The 21,699-nt window shown below is 37.6% G+C and overlaps 1 protein-coding gene across 5 annotated transcripts in view; it reads right to left on the minus strand.

The window, feature by feature from the left end:
• Positions 1 to 7,385: 7,385 nt before the first annotated feature.
• LOC131428323 (uncharacterized) overlaps positions 7,386 to 21,699 on the minus strand; it is a 374,248-nt gene continuing 359,934 nt past the window's right edge. For all 5 annotated transcript variants that reach the window (XM_058592213.1, XM_058592214.1, XM_058592212.1 and 2 more), the window contains exon 10: positions 7,386 to 21,606. In XM_058592213.1, coding sequence (XP_058448196.1) covers positions 21,166 to 21,606 — 441 coding nt within the window. In that variant the 3' untranslated portion in view covers positions 7,386 to 21,165. The remainder of the gene's footprint in view (positions 21,607 to 21,699) is intronic.

Here is a 21,699-nt window from a genome sequence, read left to right on the forward strand (position 1 = left end):
ACTAAAAAATAACGCAAGTGTTGCCTGTAATATACAAAATAGTAACGCATGTAACGCTTCGTAACGTCTATAACTTTCTTGAAAGTAACGCGTCGTAACTTGTTTACCGCAAGAATCTAACAAATTCATAATTTTCACAAAATAATTCATATGATTTGTAACCCTCAATTTGAGAAAACTAGTCGTTTGCAACGCTTCCTAGCTTCTTTAACTTAACATAACGCTTTCCATGTAACGATAATATCGAGTGAAACGCTTCGTCAAATGGAACATTTTTTCCATTTTGGGGATAGCGTGATGGGTAAGTCGATGCCACGCAACCCACCTGGGTTCGATTCCCAACCCCGCACATAGTGCCAGAAAGTTTGTCTAGCCCAAAGAGGCGAATGATCTTAAGGTTAAAATCTCTAGAATCGGAACAAAAACAAAATTTCCATTGTACCTTTACTTCGGCGTTAACTCAGATAGGCCTCAAAAACCTTCGTATTGTATATAGCGTCGAATACTTATCGACTATTTTATGTATTTTATGTATTATTATTACTCATTCAGTAATAGCCGTTCAACCGAGAAGGTTGTGTATAGAAGCGTACAGTTTAATAACGCTGGTTGGTTTACACGCGTTAAATACGACAACGGTTGAACTACAGGTAGAAACCTGTTGGCAGCAGCCGTTAAAACGTATAGTCGTGCTGCATAAGAAAGCCCTAGTGCTGAGCCAAGCTGGTGAAGGAAACAACAAAGGGCGTTTCCCAAGCTCTACCCAGGCCACAATATACAGCCACAAGTGCTGAGCAGGAGAGTGCAAAGGCACATTGAAGAAGAAGAGTGCAAAGGCACACAGAAGCAGGAGAGTGCAAAGGCACACCGGTGCGAAGGCACTTCGGTGCAGAAGCATATCGGTGCAGAAGCATATCGGTGCGGAGCACAAGGAAGAAGGAGACAAGACAACTCGGTCTTTCCACTGCCATACAACACGCAGGTATACACCGGTGACCTGCGCTGGTTGCAGCTGGCGAAGACAAAAGTAAATCGGAAATCGAGTGGTGCTGGATGTCAGGTAGCAGTAGCATCACATCCAACAATCAGCAACCAACAAGAACATCTAGAGCAACGAGGATCTACACGGCAGTGCAACGGAGATAGACAACAATTTCAAGGTAGAAGTTTTTTCTTTTCCTTTTAATTGAGTACTGTGTAGTGTTGGTTTCATTTTTTATTTTAAAGTTTGATTAAAAATTTTAATGTGATGGATGAATCCATGGACGTAAATCCTAGCATGAATCCGATACCCCCACGAACGAAAAAATATCAGGAGAGCTCTTCTGGGCCTTGGATAGTCTTTTTTAGACGTATATCAAAGCCATTAAACATTTACCAAATTTCTAAAGGTTTGACATCACGATACTCTTCAATCAAAGAGATCATAAAAGTAAATAACGATAAAATTCGTGTTGTGGTAAATAATTTGAAACACGCGAATGATATTGTCTCTTCGGAACATTTCAATAAAGGGTATAAAGTTTACATACCCTCCAAAGATGTCGAAATTGACGGTGTTGTTACCGAAGCGAGTCTTTCGGTAGATGATTTACTCAAGCATGGTGTTGGTCGTTTCAAGAACTCTATGCTTGAGGGTGTGAAAATACTGGAGTCCAAACAACTGTACTCAGTAGTTCATGAAGAGGAAAAAAAAGTTTATCGCCCATCAGACTCGTTTCGAGTGACATTTGCCGGGTCTGCGTTGCCGTCCCATGTCTATGTCGATAAAATTCGCCTCCCTGTTCGGCTTTTTGTTCCAAATGTAATGAATTGTACGAACTGCAAAAAATTCGGACACACAGCTACTTACTGTAGCAATAAACCAAAATGTATTAAGTGTGAAGGACCTCATAAAGATAATGATTGCAACAAGGAAATTGAAAAATGTATTTATTGTGGGGAAAGTCCTCATGAGGATATTTCAGTATGCACTGCATTTAAAGTGCACAAAGACAAAATTAAGCTTTCTTTAAAAGCACGGTCTAAGCGCACATATGCAGAAATGCTTAAAACGGTCATTGATGTCCCCCCTTTGGAAACCGAAAACGGGTTTTCAAATCTAGAGGAACCAGAGGACTCTGACTCTGACGAAAATAGTGAAGGTAATTCGTTTATCACTACCCAAGGGTCAGTTAAGAGAAAGAAGTCTTCTTCCAAATTACCAAAAAAGACACCTAAAGTTTCATCTTCAAAAAAAGATCCCCGTGTTAAACAAAAAAAGTCAAAACCAAAGACTGTGCCTCCTGGTTTGTCAAATTCACAAACCAATCCAGGATCTAGCACAGAAAAAGGTAATAATCCTGTGGGCTCTATTTCACAGCCACCAACAGGATTACTGAAGTTTTCGGAAATTGTTGAATGGATTTTCTCAGCATTCAATATATCTGAACCCTTAAAGACCCTCATAATGGCATTCCTTCCAATAGCTAGAAATTTTTTGAAGCAGTTATCAGCTCAATGGCCAATTGTCTCAGGTTTTGTATCTTTTGATGGATAATTTATCACCCGCCGCAAATGATACAATCACTGTCCTGCAGTGGAATTGTCGAAGCATCATGCCAAAACTTGATTCATTTAAAATTTTATTGCATAGTCAAAAATGTGATGTATTTGCTTTATGCGAAACATGGCTTACTTCAAACATAGCTTTAAATTTTAATGATTTTAACATTATACGTCTCGATAGAGACTCTCCGTATGGTGGAGTGCTTTTGGGAATTAAGAAATGCTGTTCCTTTTATAGATTAAACATCCCTTCAACTTCTAGTATAGAAGTTGTTGCTTGCCAAATAAACATTAAAGGCAAAGATATTTGCATAGCTTCGGTTTATATTCCTCCAAAAGCACAAGTTGGACAGCGACAGCTTAATGAAATGGTTGAAGCCCTTCCTGCTCCACGATTGATTCTGGGGGATTTAAATTCGCACGGAATGATGTGGGGTTCCGTTTACAATGATAGCAGATCATCTTTAATACAAAACATTTGTGACAATTTTAGCATGACGGTATTAAATATGGGTAGCATGACACGGATCCCAAGACCTCCTGCACGCCCAAGTGCATTAGATCTATCTCTTTGCTCAACATCAATTCGACTTGATTGCACCTGGAAAATATTGCCTGATTTACACGGTAGCGATCATTTACCAATCATCATCTCAATGAGCTGTAACAAATGTATTGCTAATTCAGCTAGTATTCCATATGATTTGACAAAAAATATCGACTGGATTAAATACCAAAGTAGAATCTCTAGTATTTTGAATTCAATGGAAGAGCTCCCTCCACTTGAAGAATATGACTTCCTCATTTGTTCGATTCTGGAGGCAGCAGAACAATCCCAAACTAAACGCTTTCCTGGGCCAACGACTAACAGAAGGCCTCCCAACCCCTGGTGGGACAAAGAGTGCTCAGAGGCTAAACTCGCAAAACAAAATGCTTGCAAGACGTTTCTAAAACGGGGAGGAGGAACTCCTCAGAATTTTGAAAAACTTATGGTTTTAGAAACCAAGTACAAGAGCATACTTCGAGCCAAAAAATGTAGCTATTGGAGACATTTTGTCGAAGGTTTGTCAAGAGAAACCTCAATGAGCACTCTTTGGAATACGGCCAGACGAATGAGGAATCGTAACGTGGGCAATGAGAGTGATGAATACTCGAACCGATGGATATTTGACTTTGCTAGGAAAGTTTGCCCAGATTCTGTTCCTACGCAAAGCATTATACGGGAATCTCCTCCAAACAATGGTTTTATTAATAACCCATTTTCAATGATGGAATTTTCTATAGCACTCTTGTCTTGTAAAAATAACGCTCCTGGGTTGGACAGAATTAAATTCAACTTGGTGAAGAATCTGCCCGATCTCGCAAAAAGACGTTTGTTGGAATTGTTTAACAAGTTTCTTGAGCAAAATATTGTTCCGCCTGACTGGAGACAAGTGAAAGTTATCGCCATTCAAAAGCCGGGGAAACCAGCTTCCAATCACAACTCATATAGACCCATTGCGATGTTGTCCTGCATCAGAAAATTGTTCGAAAAAATTATTCTACGACGTCTCGACACTTGGGTCGAGACGAACGGTTTGTTGTCAGATACTCAGTTTGGCTTCCGTAGAAATAAAGGGACGAATGATTGCCTTGCATTACTTTCGTCTGACATCCAAATTGCCTTCGCTCAAAAGCAACAAATGGCATCTGTATTTTTAGACATTAAAGGAGCATTTGATTCAGTTTCCATTGATGTTCTTTCAGACAAGCTCCACCAGCATGGACTTCCAGCGGTTATAAATAATTATTTGCACAACCTTTTGTCAGAGAAGTGCATGTATTTTTCACATGGCGATTTGGCAACATTCAGAATTAGCTACATGGGTCTCCCGCAAGGCTCATGCCTCAGTCCGCTCCTCTATAATTTTTACGTGAATGACATTGACAGCTGTCTAGTAACCCCATGCACACTAAGGCAATTGGCAGATGATGGCGTGGTTTCAGTTACTGGACCCAAAGCTATTGATCTGCATAAACCATTGCAAGATACCTTAGATAACTTGTCCGATTGGGCTGTTCATCTTGGTATCGAATTCTCTGCGGAGAAAACAGAGTTAGTCGTCTTTTCAAGAAAGCATGATCCCGCGCAGCTTCAGCTCCATATGATGGGAAGAATGATCCAACAGGTTTTAACTTTTAAATACCTCGGGGTGTGGTTCGATTCCAAATGCACGTGGGGAGGACACATTAAGTATCTGATAACGAAATGCCAACAAAGAGTAAATTTTCTTCGAACAATAACAGGATCTTGGTGGGGTTCTCATCCGCAAGATCTAATAAAATTGTATCAAACAACGATACTTTCAGTGATGGAATATGGATGCGTTTGTTTTCGTTCCGCTGCAAACTCTCATTTTATCAAACTTGAGCGAATTCAGTACCGTTGTTTGCGAATGGCCTTAGGCTGCATGCACTCGACACATACAATGAGTCTTGAAGTTCTCGCGGGAGTTCTTCCATTAAAAGATCGATTTTGGGAGCTTTCATCACGCCTGCTAATAAGATGTGAGGTGCTGAATCCCATGGTAATTAATAATTTCGAACGACTAGTCGAGCTTCGATCTCAAACAAAATTTATGACAGTATATTTTAACCATATGTCACAGGAAATCAACCCTTCAAGATATATTCCTATCCGTGTCAGCATCCTAAGTGCCCCTGACTCAACTTTATTTTTCGATACATCCATGCAGCGTGAAGTGCGTGGAATCCCGGATCATCTACGCTCGACGGAAATCCTAAAAATATTTTCAAGTAAGTTCAGGCATATTGACTCTGAGAAAATGTTTTACACAGACGGATCGCGAATTGAAGAAGCGACAGGGTTTGGTATGTTCAACAATAATGTTTCGGCCTCATTTAGGCTTCAAGAACCTGCATCTGTTTATATAGCAGAGCTAGCAGCAGTTCATTATAGTTTGAGTGTAATCGTCACATTATCTCCAAACCATTATTTCCTCTTCACAGATAGTCTGAGTGCAATTGAAGCCATTCGCTCAATCGCTGCTGGCAAAAATGAACCGTTTTTCTTGGGTAAAATAAAACAGTGTCTGAACGACATATTGAATAATAATTATCTAATCACTATAGTCTGGGTCCCGGCTCATTGCTCCATTCCAGGCAATAAAAGAGCCGATAATTTAGCCAAACGTGGTGCTATTGAGGGTGAAATTTATGAGCGACCGATTGCTTTCAACGAATTCTATAGTTCGTCTCGCCAAAGAACACTTGCCAGCTGGCAAGCATCTTGGGATAGAGATGATCTGGGTCGGTGGATGCACTCAATTATTCCGAAAATATCGACAAAGGCATGGTTCAGGGGACTGGATGTGAGTAGGGATTTCATTCGTGTGATGTCCAGACTCATGTCCAATCACTACACGTTAAATGCACATCTCCTTCGAATTGGGCTCTCCGAGACTAATCATTGTGCTTGCGGAGAAGGTTATCGGGATATTGATCATGTCGTTTGGACATGCGTGGAGTATCGTGATGTCAGATCTCAACTAATAAATTCTTTGCGTACCCAAGGTAAACTATCCAATATCCCAGTTCGAGACATTCTTGCTTGTCGTGACCTTTCATACATGAAACTAATTTATCATTTCATAAAGAAAATTGGAGTTTCAATTTAATAAAGGCCCCTTTTAAGACTTAGTTCTGATCCCAGCTGCGTCCATGAGTTCAACCAATAGCTAAATTAGAATAAAAATTATGTAATGATACAAACAAACTCGAAACAGTTTATGAAATTATCAACAAAATGTCTGAAAATAACAGCTTATTTTATAATTTATAGAAGTTAATCGTTTGGTTCAAATAATATTTCCGAGTAGATTTCATAATTAATGACGAGTTACCTAAGATGATATTTAAGCTATAAGAGAATATGTTTTAATAAATTCAAAACGTTGTGACTATGTTAGAATTAAATTAGGATAAGAATATTATGTAAAAGTGATGCTACGGCGAAGAAAAACTTATGTAAACTGCCTTAAGAAATAAACGTATTCATGGAAAAAAAATGTATTATTATTACTGTAATTTATTTTACCCCGGTTTCATTCTCCATTTTATATGCTTTTGACTCTGTTCTGCTTCGTAGAGCCTGCTGCTGCGTGCTTTATCATGACCATCACGTAACTCTCAAAACGTCTATCTCACGGTGTAATCTACAGGATCAACAGCCGATACAATATTTCTCAATTTTTTTTCTCATTTCTGTTTTTGATTTTTTTAAACAGTCTATTATTCAGTTTACTTACGATTAGGAAAACACATCGTGGTTATCATGGATTAAGTCAAACTACGTTGGTATTTTGAAAACCCTTGTTGATAACGTCAAAACCGGTAAAGTATTCCCGCGCTATCTGTGTATGTATTGCATCGCATGACTCACCGGGAAACGTCATACTTTCAACAGCCCATAAAATTCGTGCAAACTGTTTGTGCCCAAAATGGCATCCGCGTGCGAAGAAGGTTCATTCAGGTATTTGCGTTTGGCGCTGTGCGCTTGTCAACAAACACGACGATGACGTTTGCTTTCTTGTTGGTCGGCTTGGTCACCTAAACCGGGTTTGGTTCAATTTTTTCGAGGTAGACTTGTAATAATTCGCGTCAAATTGTCGTGGGTGGAAATCGCACTGATGACGGTTTCTTGCAACCGTTTTTGTAGCTTTTGGATTCCGGCTGACCTTGACCAGATTGGATTCGTGTTTTTTATAATGTTTTGCGTCAAAGCAGACAGCAGACTAACGCACCGGCCCAAAATGGACAGAGACAAGACAAGGTCAGAGTTTTATTAAAAACAATAATTTATTTCAATTTAGCTCAGTTTATTACTCTATCCTTCGCTAATCTGCTAATTTCTTCATGTTTTGTTTCACTCAATTTACTGTCGTTCCTAACTCTATTATGTAATGCTTTCAATTGAATAGTAATGTTTTGTTTAGTTAATGAGATAAACAACATTCTTTAGGTTTCAATCTTCTGAAGTATAGCTCAGAGTGATACACATCGTAAAGTAGTGGAACCTTCCCTAGTTCCTCCTAGTCAGCAGTGGAAAAATTACTCGTTACGGAGTGGGGAGGGGGGAGGCCGCCGTTCCGAAACAAATTTACGCTAGAATCTGCATTCATTTTCTTCCCCTCTAGCTGCTAGAACCTTGCATAATTATTCTGTAGCTTTGTTGCTTTTTTTCCGGTATTCCAATAAATATATGTTTGTATAGATTTTCAGATTTAATTTTCAAAACAATTTTATTTTTGAGATACACGTGTTTACCTTGCAGCGTTGTTTTCTTCCAATTTTTTCACTCTTTTTTGTGTTTTTTTTTCTCGTTTGCTACTTTTAAAGTACATTAAATGTTCAATTTGTATATAATTCTGTTTGTGTTTTTTTTACGCTACTTTTACACTTTTGTTTCCTTAATGCCAGCTTCGCCTACTGCGCCTGACTGTAATGACTGTTAGCACTTGATAATTTCTTTTATTCTACTGCCAGCTCGTCTTACGTAATGCCATTGTCATATCAATGGAAACGACAGAAAAAAACCGCTTTCCACTAAGTAGTAGTAGTATTGTTGTTGTATTAGCTTTTATTTGCAATATATTTTTTAAATTCAAATATTCATTTGTGTTGTAAGCTTTTTTTTCCTATTTTCATTAGTCTACTTGCTTTGCTGCCACTTTTTTCGACTTGCAATATACTGTTTGTCAAAAACAAAACAAAAATATTGTATCTTCATGTCAGTTGTGCGATGTTGATGTTTTTTTTCTTTTTGTTTTTTTTTCTTTTATTCTTCTCTTAATAACTACTTAATTCCCATTGTTTGCTGAGCCGTCTGCAAAGTGCTGCAAATGTTGCCACAAAAACTAAAGCGTATGGTGAAACTTTAAGTAACTTAAATCTACGGACGAAGACATTCGTGATTCTACTATCTAGCATTAAAACGACAAAATAAAAAATAAAAATAACACAGTAAGAATATATTCGCATTTGGAAAGTCTTTGGTAAATGTACAATTTAAAACCATAAAAGTTTGGTAAACGGAATAAAACTGATGCATTAAAAAACAATCGAAACGAGCAAATGGGGAGTGATGATGAGTGGGTTGAGATGTTGATCCTTCTTCCTTTGGCACTAAGTACATATTATTTGTTTTTTTCGTAGTGTGTATTTGTGTGACCATCATCGCATAGTCTCGTTTCGTTGAGTGTGTGTGTATGGGTTATGGCATCTTAGCCAAAATTTCTCGCAATCGCATCAAAAAAGTACTGTTGAGCCTTGTATTTTACTGTTTTTTTTATTCTTTTGTTGTTGTTTGTTTTGTTCTTTCTATCCTATACCAATTAAGTTTACTCCTACGGAATGCAAGTTTAAACCTTATCCTATGAGTAACAATAGTAATCTGTAAGTAAACTGTTTTCTTCGGTATGCTCTGTCTCACTGATGGGTGATATTTACAGTTACTACTTGTTAGCTATTTTTTTGGTGAAGGAACGTTCATCTATACTAAAGTTTACATTACAGTTATCAATTGTGGCTTTTTACACTTGTTTACATTACTACTAGTGTCTGGTTTCAATTCACTTGTGTTGTTTTGGTTCACGTTTTACTCGTTTACGGCATTTTTTTTTGTTTTGTTTTCATGCCATTTGCAAGCTAACTAGTTTTCAATCAATAATTTTTTTTAAATTGGTGTGTTCTTTTTCAAATTACGACTCCTAGTTGAAAGATTTGAAAGAGACTGTAGGTGCTGTGGAATGTCAGGCAACGCTTCAGGCAATCAGTGGTCAAAGTAGCGTCGTTTTTTTATTACTTCTGTTGTTTCATTTCAAAATGCATTTAGCCCTGTTGAAAACTGTTTTTTTCGCATTTTTTTGGCTTGAAGTAAAATGTTCATCAAATTCAGTGACACACTTTTCCTATCCATAGAAACGATCGCCTAGAGATAGGAAGATAGGAAACGACAAACAACCACCAGTTCGAGGAACTGCTTTGCTATTGAGCTACTTTGAAGATGTGACCGAAACATTTTAGAAAACAATCCAATGAAACAGCACTCTGCTAATTAACACTGTTCCCTGTAGAAATTTAAGTTCTGAGTTACTTCCCATCGCAAGTGACCTTCACTAGTTCATCTGTCTTCATAACTCCTTGGCTCATTGACACAATTGGCGTGTTCATGGAAAACATTTGTTACAGCTCTGATAAACCGTGAAATCATCGGAATGTCGTACAATACGACAAGAAAACTTAACGATTTAAAAGAAATGATTGTCGAGGAGACTGGGTGTGAAGGCGTTTGTAAAAGGTATTGTTATCAAAATTTGGTTAATTTCAACACGATGCCTTGCTAGTTCGTGAGTTTAAAAAATGTAATAGATATGGGTTTTCACTACTAATCACTGTTCACTGTTACTGTCAAAATCTAAAAACTTTCATGTCAATTCAATAAAAATCCGAGACGGAGAATATTCAACATATAAATATGAAGTACTCAATCGTTTGTTTGATACAAACTTTTCAGGCTGATACAACTGATTCGATAAAATGGGCAGTTGATTGTCTTGCTCCGTATGAGTCTGAATGAATGAAGTTTGTCCAAAATTATTTCTAAAGGGTTATAAATATTTAAAACATGTCTTGAAAAAGCAAGCGTGAGAAAATTGTAAAATTTATTCCTAAAGCTGGCCGTGAATCTTATGAATGAAGACGTAGAGTTTTAGATCTATAAGTTTGAACACTATTTTTCCTCCAGTCTTTAGAACTATGGAAAAAATACACAGAGACAAAACACAAGCCGATTGAACAACACTCCGTATATGCTCTATCTGAGCTCGACCAGTATGCCATCTAAGATCTCATAATACACCCAAACCTCCGTTTACGTAAACTTTTCTTACGTTACTTCTTTTTACGTAACTCTTTTTACGAACAAAATTCCAAAAGACGTAAACTTTTTTTACGTACCTACTTCGTAAAAAGAGGTTTTTGCATACAACAATAATCATTTCCGGCTCATTTATATTCCATGGAAATTACTACAATATTGGTATTTTCGGAACATAAAAAAACCGCATAACTCTGAAACTTCGCATAAAAAAACCGCATAACTCTGAAAATTCGTATAAAAAAGTCGCATAAAAAAACCGCATAAAAAAAGACTTCAGTGTATTGGTATTCCTCAAAAACCTTTACAATATTCCTATAAACTTGATCAATAAACTGGATGTCGCCATTTTGGAATTCAGAACCACCTCAAACATCGTTTTCCCAATATTCTGATGGTTTGTAACGAATACCAATGAGCCGGAAGTCGCCACCTTGGAAATTGATGCGACTTAGAACATCCTTTTCCTGCAAATAACGGGTGGCAACTAAAATTTTGGAATGTTTTCGAGGCCTGTATGCTCAACAACAAACGAGCTCATAAAGAACTAAGAGTGTGTATGTGTTATCTCTCTTTCTCCTATTTCTGCTAGTATTTTCTGTTCTGCTCATTCTTGCTCAGTTTTGCTCAAAATGCCGTCAGAAATGTAAGAGTGATCTGCAGTCGCCTACAAAAAAGTTTAAATATTTTCAGTGATTATCTGTCAAACGGAAAATTAAACCAAATGCAGCAAAAACGCAATTAATTATCTTTCCTCATAAGTCAAGAGCTTCTTTTCTTAAACCAAACAATAATCACATTCTCAAATTGAATGGCTTGGAATTGACATGGTCTGATCAAGCTAAATACTTAGGTTTAACGTATGACAAAAAACTCACTTTCAAGGATCACATTGAAGGAGTCCAGGCAAAGTGTAATAAATATATTAAATGTTTATATCCTCTTATAAACAGAAATTCTAAACTCTGTCTAGAAAACAAATTGTTAATTTATAAACAAATTTTCAGATCAGCCATGCTTTATGCAGTACCAATTTGGTCAAGTTGTTGTTCCACCAGGAAGAGAACGCTTCAAAGGATTCAGAATAAAATTCTTAAAATGATTTTGAAGCGTCCTCCCTGGTTTACTACAAATGAGTTACACAGACTTACAAATATAGAACCATTAGATGTAATGTCACATAATATTATAAGCAAATTCCGACGAAAATCGATGCAATCTTCAATTGAATCGATTCGCTCTCTGTACTAGTTAGTAAGTTAGTATATAAGTTCGTTTTCCCCATTACATAATACAAGTAGGTTTAGAATTTTCCCTACACAAATATCTCAGAATTGCGGAAGCTAATGATGTCCTCATGGTAACAACCAAATCATATATATAATAGGGCTGAAAAGTCACTACTTGTGGCTGAACACCCAATTTAAATCTTAATAATTTAATTTTAACTCATATTCCAATAAATAGATATTCAAAAAAAAATGCCGTCGAAACAAGAAGTACTTCGCGAGCGCATTGTACAGTTCTACGAACTGCACAGAAAACTCGGCAAATAGTATATGGTACAACATTTTAAAAGCAAAAATGTCGCGGCTTCGACAGTTTACAATATCCTAAGATGCCCAACAACTGCTCGTAGGGAAGGTATTGGAAGACCAACCAAAATTATGGACGCAAAAGGACTTCGTTCTCTTTCTCGTGCCTTCAACAACAAGGATTCACTTAGTCAAAGGGATGCCGCAAAAAAGTTCAACTGTTCTCACCAGTACATCTGCAAAACGTTGAAAAGAGTCGGAATAAAGTGCCGAAAGGAGACACGAGCCCCGGAATATACTGACGCACAGATTTCAACGCTGAAGTCCCAATGCCGCTGGTTGATTAAAATTTTTTCCGGAAAAAGTTTTGTTTTGGACGACGAAAGTTACCCTCTTTCGGAGACGCAGATTCCCGCAAACGATCGATACTATTCAACGGATAGTTCTACTGTACATCCGAACATAAAATATTAGTTCAAACATAAGTTTGAACAGAAAGTGATGCTGTACATTGTCATTTCCGAGAATGGCATTTCTAAGCCATGGTTCAAGCCATCTGGGTAGGTAATCAATCAAGATGTGTACCAGAACGAATGTTTGTAGAAAATTTTGATCCCGTTTTTTTCAAAAACATCATGCTGATGGACAATACGTGTTTTGGCCGGATAAAGCGTCATCGCATTGCGCCAAAAAACACAACCGTTCCTGAATACCCATTCGATCCCATTTGTACCCAAAAACCACAACCCGATAAATCTACCTCAGTGTCACCCAATCGAAGATTTCTTCGGGGTTTTGAGCTCCTTGGTGTACAAAAATAACTGGAGAGCCACGAATTGCAAACATTTGATTGGAAGAATCGAGAGATGCATTCGCAAAGTTGACATAAAGGCCGTACAACGCTGCTGTTCCGACATCAAACGGAAGCTTCGCCGAACACCCGATTACGGACCGTTTTCAAATGTTCACTATTTTTTTTCAACAATGGACAATGTATCCTTTTTTTCAATAAATCAGATCTTCTCCAAATATGTTTGTCTCTTTTCGACAGCTTGAGAAAGAAATTCCAAAATATTAGTTGCGGGTGGCAATTACAACTAATTTTTGTTCCATAGTTATCCATTATGTTATACATAATCCAATAATACACATACATGAGGAAAACTTTTTTTACGTTGAAATTTCACGATATTTTCGTCAAACCGGGTTGATTTTATCTTTGAAAGTAGTGGCCCTTATTACCGGTGTCACTACACGGTGGAAAGCAAGTGAAGTGAATGTAGGTCCTTATTACGGAAGTCGCTTCAGAGATGAAAGTAATTACTTGGATGAACTTGATGTCATTATGAACATCATGCCAGCAACATTTTGTTGAAAAAAATAGTTTTTTTCCACCACAGTGATCACTTCACTATGCGTGATATTGGTAATAGGTAAAATCAAGTGAAGTGACGTGAATGTGAAAGTGGAAGTGAGAACGGTAATAAGGGCCAGTATCTGTGTTTATCATGGCCTCTCTGATTCAACAGACTTCGCAACCGATACTTAGCATACAGAATCATTGCATGGCTTACTAGCCATTACGATCCTATTGACACTAAAAATCCTTCCAGGTCGGGACTCGAACCGAAGACAACGGGTTTCTAATATTAGTGCCCTATGCATTGAACCGCCAATTCTGTATTCATCAAGAAGTATTGTTTGCCGTCAAATTCGATTGGTTCAATATTAACATTTTACCTATTTTAAAGACACTTTTGACTAACTCCACCCTTTTGTGCTCCTCTGAGTTGCAATAAATATCTTAGCTCGTCGAGAGCAATTAGAAAACCTTCTACTTTAAAAAATAACCACTGAAGTGCAAAAAGTACCTAGTCCAAGTTTGGTGCTAATTTACCGATGTTATGCCGAAATATATAAATGAACAATTTGACTGTATAGCTTCTTTGCTAGAGACACTTGCTATCAATTCACGCCTATTCCCCTAGTTGCAAGAAATATTTGTGTTTGTACAAAAAAAATCAACCTTCAGATATTTCCAAATATTTTGTCTCAGCCTCCCTCTGTTAGCAAACACTTACTACACCTCTTCCCTCTTGAAATTATCTCATGGAAGCCTATGAACAGTTTGGTGGCAATCTTTTGAATTGTTTTGTAGGTATGTTGAATCATAATTTAATTCATCAATTTGGCCTTAGAACCCCCCATTGTTTAGGAAACTTACTCTATCCACACCCTTTGAAATACCCTAATGATCACATATGAATTGTAAATAGTACTCAGCAGAAGTACCATTTTTAAGGAATTCGATCAATTTTACATCGAACCCCTCTTGTTAGAGGCACCTACTACAGCCGCTCCCCACAAAACCCCTATCCATATTCGACCATAGCCGAATTGTGCAAGAAGTATTCATGGTCTTCAAAAGTTAGGGACACTTGCTATACGCTCTCCTCCCTAGAATGTCCTTATGGCCATCTCTGTAGAACAAGAAGTACCTGTACCAATTTTGGTGGCAATCCGTTGTGTAGTTACGAAATTAGAAGTGAGAAACGATAGAATATCCTTCAGTTTTAGCTCACCATACACAGATTCAAACAAAAACCCGAATACAAAGTGGCGTCAAAACGGCACTTACATAAATCACACGAATAATACTCAGCACGCTGAATAGTAGCTATGTGATGGTTGAGTTTGCAATGTCCAGTCTAGAGCTCTGACCAGAATCCCGCAATGTTGCTTGGAAAAATGCAGTAGACATTTTGACATGATCAGATTCAAACCTGGTGAATATACTTTTTTCTGAGTGCAAGTTTGTAAGCTGTGCCAGTAGCTGGCATGTTTGGATGTAGCCCTAGAACGAATCCTGTGCTTTATCTAACTAGTGAACAGTGATAAAGCTGGCTTAGAACCAACGAAATCATTCGTTGCACCAGCTCTAGCCAAATCATCAGCCCATTCAATTCCAGTAATACTAGAAGTTTCGGGTAATTTTTACTTCTCGGAGCATCACGCTTTTCAGCAGTGTCGTCCGAGATGCACCATCCATCTTATGAGGTCATGTCTCGTAGGATGGATGATAAGAAAGATTATGTAGGGTATCATACTTCGATTGATAGCTTGATAAACTAACACTATCTCACAACTAAGTATTGTATGAGAGCAACTAAATAGAAATTAATTCACTATTGATGGCTTTAGCTCCACTGGAATTTATATTTCGGTTATACGGCAAATATGCCGAAAAATATACATATATTTTCTGTTTAAGCTTTCAATTAATCAGCCTAACTGTGTTTGAATTGAGTTTAAACAAGGAGTTTTGATAAAGCCCCCAAAGGATCCATTTATGACTGAATTATTTAAGCTACTGCAATCTTTCAGTCATCGGCATGGAAATACACCTTGATTTGCGAACTCCAGTTTTAGTGGCTTTTTACGACATGGAACAGGAAAACAATGGGTCAATTCTTGGTTGAACTAATTCCACCATGTGCCGTACGGCTTTAAGAAAGCGTAGAAAACCCTACTAAATCAAATAAATCCACTATCACTTGTAGACTTTCGCAAACTTTTCCAAATAGCTTTTCCAACTTATTTTTTTTTGAAATTTTCCCCGTTCTTAAATTTTGCAAGTCGTTTATCGGGTGGTGCAATGAATTCTCAGTCAACAGAAGATCAGGCCCGTGCGCAGAAATTATTCAAGTGGGGAGGGGAGGGGAGGGGATTCAATGGAGGGTTCAAGGGAGTGGTCAAAAGGGTGGAGAGGTTCAAGGGGAATGGGGCTTACGAGAACCCGAGATGACATAGTCTAATGATACTATTCTAGTTTTAAGTTAGTCGTTTATTAAGATTAGAAAATACCCTTGGCATCTTACAGCTTAAGCAGTGTGCCTAAAAGTATATTACATTATTGAATAAAAAAAGGGGGATGGGGATTCAAGGGAGGGACGGGGATTTGAAAGAAAAGTCAAGTTATTTGCACTTTCATATAAAAAGTAACTCTATTGCTCATGGAACTTACTGTTGAAAAAACTTCCATGGGAACCTTCCCCTCCCCTGCGCACGGGCCTGACACAGATACACAAACGGGTGTGAGATACAAACGTCTTTACCGGATGAGCAATGAGAAAGAAAATGGGCTTTATTCGGGGTTCAAATGAACGATCATTTTACGGGAAAGAGACAATCAAAAAAATCCGTAAAATACACTCTGAGGTGTAGGTATTTTACGGATTTTTTTTCGATTGTAGAAGTTTTGACCAGAAAAACTTTTTAACTCTTTCTCCAGAGTTGCGAATCGAACCCAGGTCCCCCTTTTTCAAAAATTTTGACTTCCACAAAGTTAAACGTTTACTTTTATTCAAATTTTTCTTGGTGAAGCAAAGCTGATGAAAAACTTTTCTGGCTAAGGTTGACTGGATTTCGCAGAAAATTATTTGTCAAATAAAAAAAAATATGAGACTACGTAGACTTTTAACATAGCCTCCCTCTCTCCTACTTGACACACTTAGACTTTTAATATGATATTTTAGTTTTGTAGATTTACATTCATAGTGGAGGAAAACTTCGTATAGCTCTTTAGAAGTATTCAAATGGCTCTAAAAAGAACCGATTTGTGTAATTTATCCTATATTTATAACAGTTAAGTTCTTTTTGCCATTAAATTCTGGACCAAGACACTGAAACTTAAATTTTGGACCAAGACACTGAAAAAAATAACTGAATTAAAAACAGAATTTGGAACCTCAGTCAGTCTCAGAATTTAGTTCATGAATCCAGTTCTAATATTCTCAAACTAAATTTTCAGAATGCAGGTGCCGAACTGAATTCTAAACTTCAATATTAAATTCAGGTTTAAAATCTAGTAAAAAAACCTGTTCCTAAAATTCAATTCCAGAGTATTAGTTTTAAATTTCGAACCATTATTCTGAAACTAAATTCTAATTCTTCAATTAAGTTAAGAATTCGTAGGGGACGGGTATAGCGTGATGGGTAAGTCAATGTCTTTCAAACAGCCTACCCTGCCTGGGTTCGATTCCCAACCCCGCACATAGGGCCAGAAAACTTTTCTGGCCCGAAGAGGCGAATGACCTTAAGGTTAAAACCTCTATAATCGAAACAGAAAAGTTAACAATTCAAGTGGAGCAGAATACAGGTTTTGAACTCAGCTCCAACATTCAGTTTTCGAGCTCAGATCCAGAACCTCATCCAAATGAGACTTTAAACCACGCAGATGGACTGCTTTTGCTGCTACTGGTGAAAGACGATTGCTCGCCACGACGTAACCAAAGCCTTTGACCCTCTGTTTCAACAATCTTCATAGCGTACAGAACCATTAAATGGCTGTTACTATGATCCTACCCACACTACTATGAAGATCATTCTGGACGGATCTGGCATCGTACCACTACGCGAAACCGGTAATAAAGTAGTACGAAACAAACCATTTTGTTTTGGTGCCCAACAAGCTTAAAAATTTAAACCTGGTTAAAAATTTAAACCCACCGAGATGGTGATCAGGAGAAAGGCCCGGAAAACAGTAAAGGTCTCCAAAAATCGACAAGGCTTTAAAGAAACAGTAGATGGCGGCGTTGAAGGCAAATAGCGCAAGTGTTGAACAGGATTTCGACAGCAGTGTTGAGTCCAAGGTGCGGGCATTTAGTCTAGAGGGGGAGGTTAAATAACCCAACTTCATGCTTAAAAAATCTTCAGTGAATTTCGGTATCCTATTTGCAACGTTAATCAGTATATCAATTTTAAGTCTGTTGGTAATTTTTGAAAGAAACTTTTCAAAAACATACCAGATCAGAGCTTCAAATTGTTACGCATTTTCAATGAAAGAATTCATACAAACAGTTCCATATTTGGTTTTTGGTTTAACTGTCTCATTCGTAAATGATCTCTCCCAAAGCAAACGAAGAAATACGAAGAATTTTCGTCTCTCATTGAACCAAAAGAGCGTTTCAATGTCAACGTCACTTGTTTCCCTAAGACAAGATGAAACAAAAATAATGAATTTCAATTCATATTGTTTCATCGATATAATGAAAATTTGTGATGTTTAGAAGAGTGTATAAAATATGATAAATTGAACTACTCACACCCCAGAACCTCTTTGGAACCTCGTGAATCGTTTTCTGTCACTATCGTTTAAATCTTTTTTGCTGTCAATATCGCATCTCAAAGCTATGGACACTGCACAGTATACGATTTTCACTGAAAACCGAAAATGACTGAAAGGGTAAATGAGAGAAAAAACTCAATTTTGAAACTACACTGAAGTCTTTTTTATGCGAATTTACATACCGCATAAAAAAACCGCATAACTTTGAAAATTCGCATAAAAAAAGCCGCATAACTCTGAAACTTCGCATAAAAAAACCGCATAAATCAGTGTACTACATATTTCGCACATATCGTTGACTGAACAGTGATTTCGTTCTTATAATTTGAAAGCGGACCAGAGAGTCACATTTATCTCTCGTCTTTTTTAATTTATTTTGAGTCAATGAAAATCTATTTCAATAGCTCTGATTAAGATATGTGCTTATTAATTCCCTGAGAGTTTCAAAACTACCCAATTTCAAAAGATCTTTTGTAATTTTTTTTTAGTACAGTGAGTGTATATGTTCTCTCAATAATTCTTATATTCCATGTCAATTGCAGTAATACTAAGTGTCAACCATATCATAAAAATGTTTAATACAAAATGGCTGCAAGAATCAACGTACCAGCGAGTGACAGATTCTTTTTGTTTGCTTTCACCATTCTCATCATGCATGAACCTAACTATGAAAACATAAACTATCCGGTGGTACTTGAAGCAAAAAAATAAACGAAAGGGGAAACCGTCATTTGCTGATGCGCCTTTCAAAAATTTACCAGAATTTTTTTTTTATTTGCAGGATTCGTAAAATGTTTGTGTTTTCAGTTAATTGAATTATGGACTTCCAAACAAAATCGTTCGATTCTTTCAAGGCTAATATACAAGTCGGTGAAAAAAAAATTAAACATTACCATCATAAAATTATATAACTTAACAATATTCAGCAAATAGTTTAGAACCTCTTATCTAAATGATGACAGTTCAATTTCAAATTCCTATGCACCTCATGTGAAAATGCATTCTACATGAGAATTAGGTATAAAACTTTTAAAATCTAAGCTTTTTCGTCAGTTCATATGTACTTATTTGACAATTCGACTGTATGTGTCAAACGAATTGAATACTAAGTGCCATACATTTAGAATTTATCTGCTGTTATTACATTACAAATAGAATTCGATGTGATTTCATTTGAATAAGATTTGAAAAGACTTACACTTGCAATTAAAGTGTCGAGACAAATGTGGCGAAATTAAGTGTAAACCCGTCTGATCAAAACGTGTCGATTTTTATCAGTGTAGAATACATTTTTCAGCTTCTGGAGAAAGATGGGGTGAAACGTACCCTCTAAGAATATGTTGCTATATCTTAACTAAAAAGAATAAAACCACAGCTAACAGATATACAGGCTCACATATGAACTGTGTGTAAAATTTGCTCAATCAGCGTGGCGAACACTTGCAGATGTCACTACGATCGACACGAGGTGCCACCACTATTTGAGTGCCGCTTTCACTGAGCCACAATTTTGGGTGCAACATTCACTTCACGCTAGAATTTTGTTCTGCTGTTGGTTAAAACGACAAGTTTATTTTTGTTTTATTCCGATCGAATTCTCGAGTGATTTATGCGACATGGAAATAAAATTGTTTTTAACACTTAGGGAAATCGTGTGATAAGTGTTAAAATTGTTGTAGTTGGAATATTCCTGTAACAGGCAGGAGGATTTTGTTATCGTTCCGGAACGTAGTGGAACGTTTTGAAAGATCGCGGCGAACAGTCGAGTAGGTGGCAGTACTGTTTCCAACGTATAGTAAATTGAAAATTTACACAGGATTTTGAAAAAATTTTGTTCGAGCCTGTATATCTGTTATCTGTGATAAAACCATTATTTCTCATAATTAATAACAAATACTCGATGAAATTACATGATAAATACATGAAAAGTTTTTTTGTCGTTGGCGGCACTGACTCCAGCGAATGCGCATATGCATTGGTGGTATGTTTGCTTCAAACAAATCAACTTGAGCGTTCATGACGCCGATAAGGATTCCTTCTTCCCACCAATGCAGTTCCCTTGGCATCATGTAAACATTTATCACATTTCCCACCTACCGTTGAGAATTAAATATTGGAATTTTGAATTCAATCAATTCGGCTACTTTGACAGCACTGATCACCTAAATGTCGAAAGTGCAAGCTTAATTGAGCTGCTGATTCGTAGTGAGCAAAAACAAAAACAACTTTCATAGCACCAAAGATTACATTTATATAACATAAGCTCATTCGATTGTTAACTCGGAAAAGGTCTCTCTTTCGGGAGGAGAGAGAGTTAAAATGCATCGATTCAACTTATTTTAGTTCTGTGTTTTTTTTTTTTTGCTTCGAAGAGATATCTAGAACACTACTAACCTAGGTAACCAAAACAACGTTTTTTTTTCTTTCTGCGCTGACGGCTTGTTTCCGAGCCAATTCGATAAACTAGACAAAAAGTGCATCTTTGAGAGACAAAGAGAGAAATGTTAGATTTGTGAGCTTATATTCAGAATTTTAGTATCTTTTCCTTCTCCTATGTACACTGACTAAATCTTTTTTTTTGTTCCTTCGAACAATATGATCTGATTACTTCTTTCTTTCTTTTTTGTATTTGGTTTAACAGCTTTGTTTTTGCTCGGTATGGTATCTTACGGTAGAAATACACAGATTTTACAACAAATGACAAGGAAGCTTTGAAGTTTTGAGCATTGCCTTGAGAGTGTGCACGTTTCCTATCCAAAATCGTTGTGTTAGTTCAAAAAATCTCACACGTTTCGAAACCGAACTCCGATCTTGAAACGTGTGACATTTGACCCATAGTTTCAGCAACCCTCGCCGGATAGGTCACTTGCCGGTGCTGTCCCTTCCGTTAGTCTATGGTTATTGTTGTTGTTGTTATTCTTACTAGTAGTAAAGCTACCTTCCTCCTGATGATGTGTGCCATCGCTGGTGGCCATCTGGTACTGCTCAAATCGAATCGTGACATGCATCTAATCGCCGTGTCAGACATTCATGGCATAGAACACAGCTCCCTGACTTTGGGCCACGGAACTCGCAACGTTGGGTGCTCCTGCACTGGTTGGTATCGCGTTGGCAGCCGACGACGCCGGAGCGACCGTTGGTGGTCCGTGACCCGGGGTCGTAGGTGATAGCAAGGTGTTGGCATCTGTCGGCTGAACACTGGCCGCTCCTTCGGGAGCTCCTCGTTCGGTGAATTTCACCGTTCCTTTTTCTACCGGATACTGACTGTAGGCCGGTGGTTTACCCTGTGGAGCGTTGGGACCGGTAACGGCAGCTACCGTTGCCACTCCTGTCGGTCCACTTGATCCCAATCGGGGCAAGGTTGAGTAGTGAGGCGGCAGAGCACCTCTGCCGGCAACAACGTGCAGTTGCATGCCCGGTAGTGGATAACCAACCGGAACTCGAATGGTTTGCTGGGTGACCTGAGAAAACAGAAAAAAAACACATTGCATTAGTAACCGGAATTCCAAAACCGGGGCTTCTGTGTGTGAACTATGGGCTACGGAAATGAATGA

This window comes from Malaya genurostris, chromosome 2 (assembly GCF_030247185.1).
Source record: "Malaya genurostris strain Urasoe2022 chromosome 2, Malgen_1.1, whole genome shotgun sequence".
Taxonomy (NCBI): domain Eukaryota; kingdom Metazoa; phylum Arthropoda; class Insecta; order Diptera; family Culicidae; genus Malaya; species Malaya genurostris.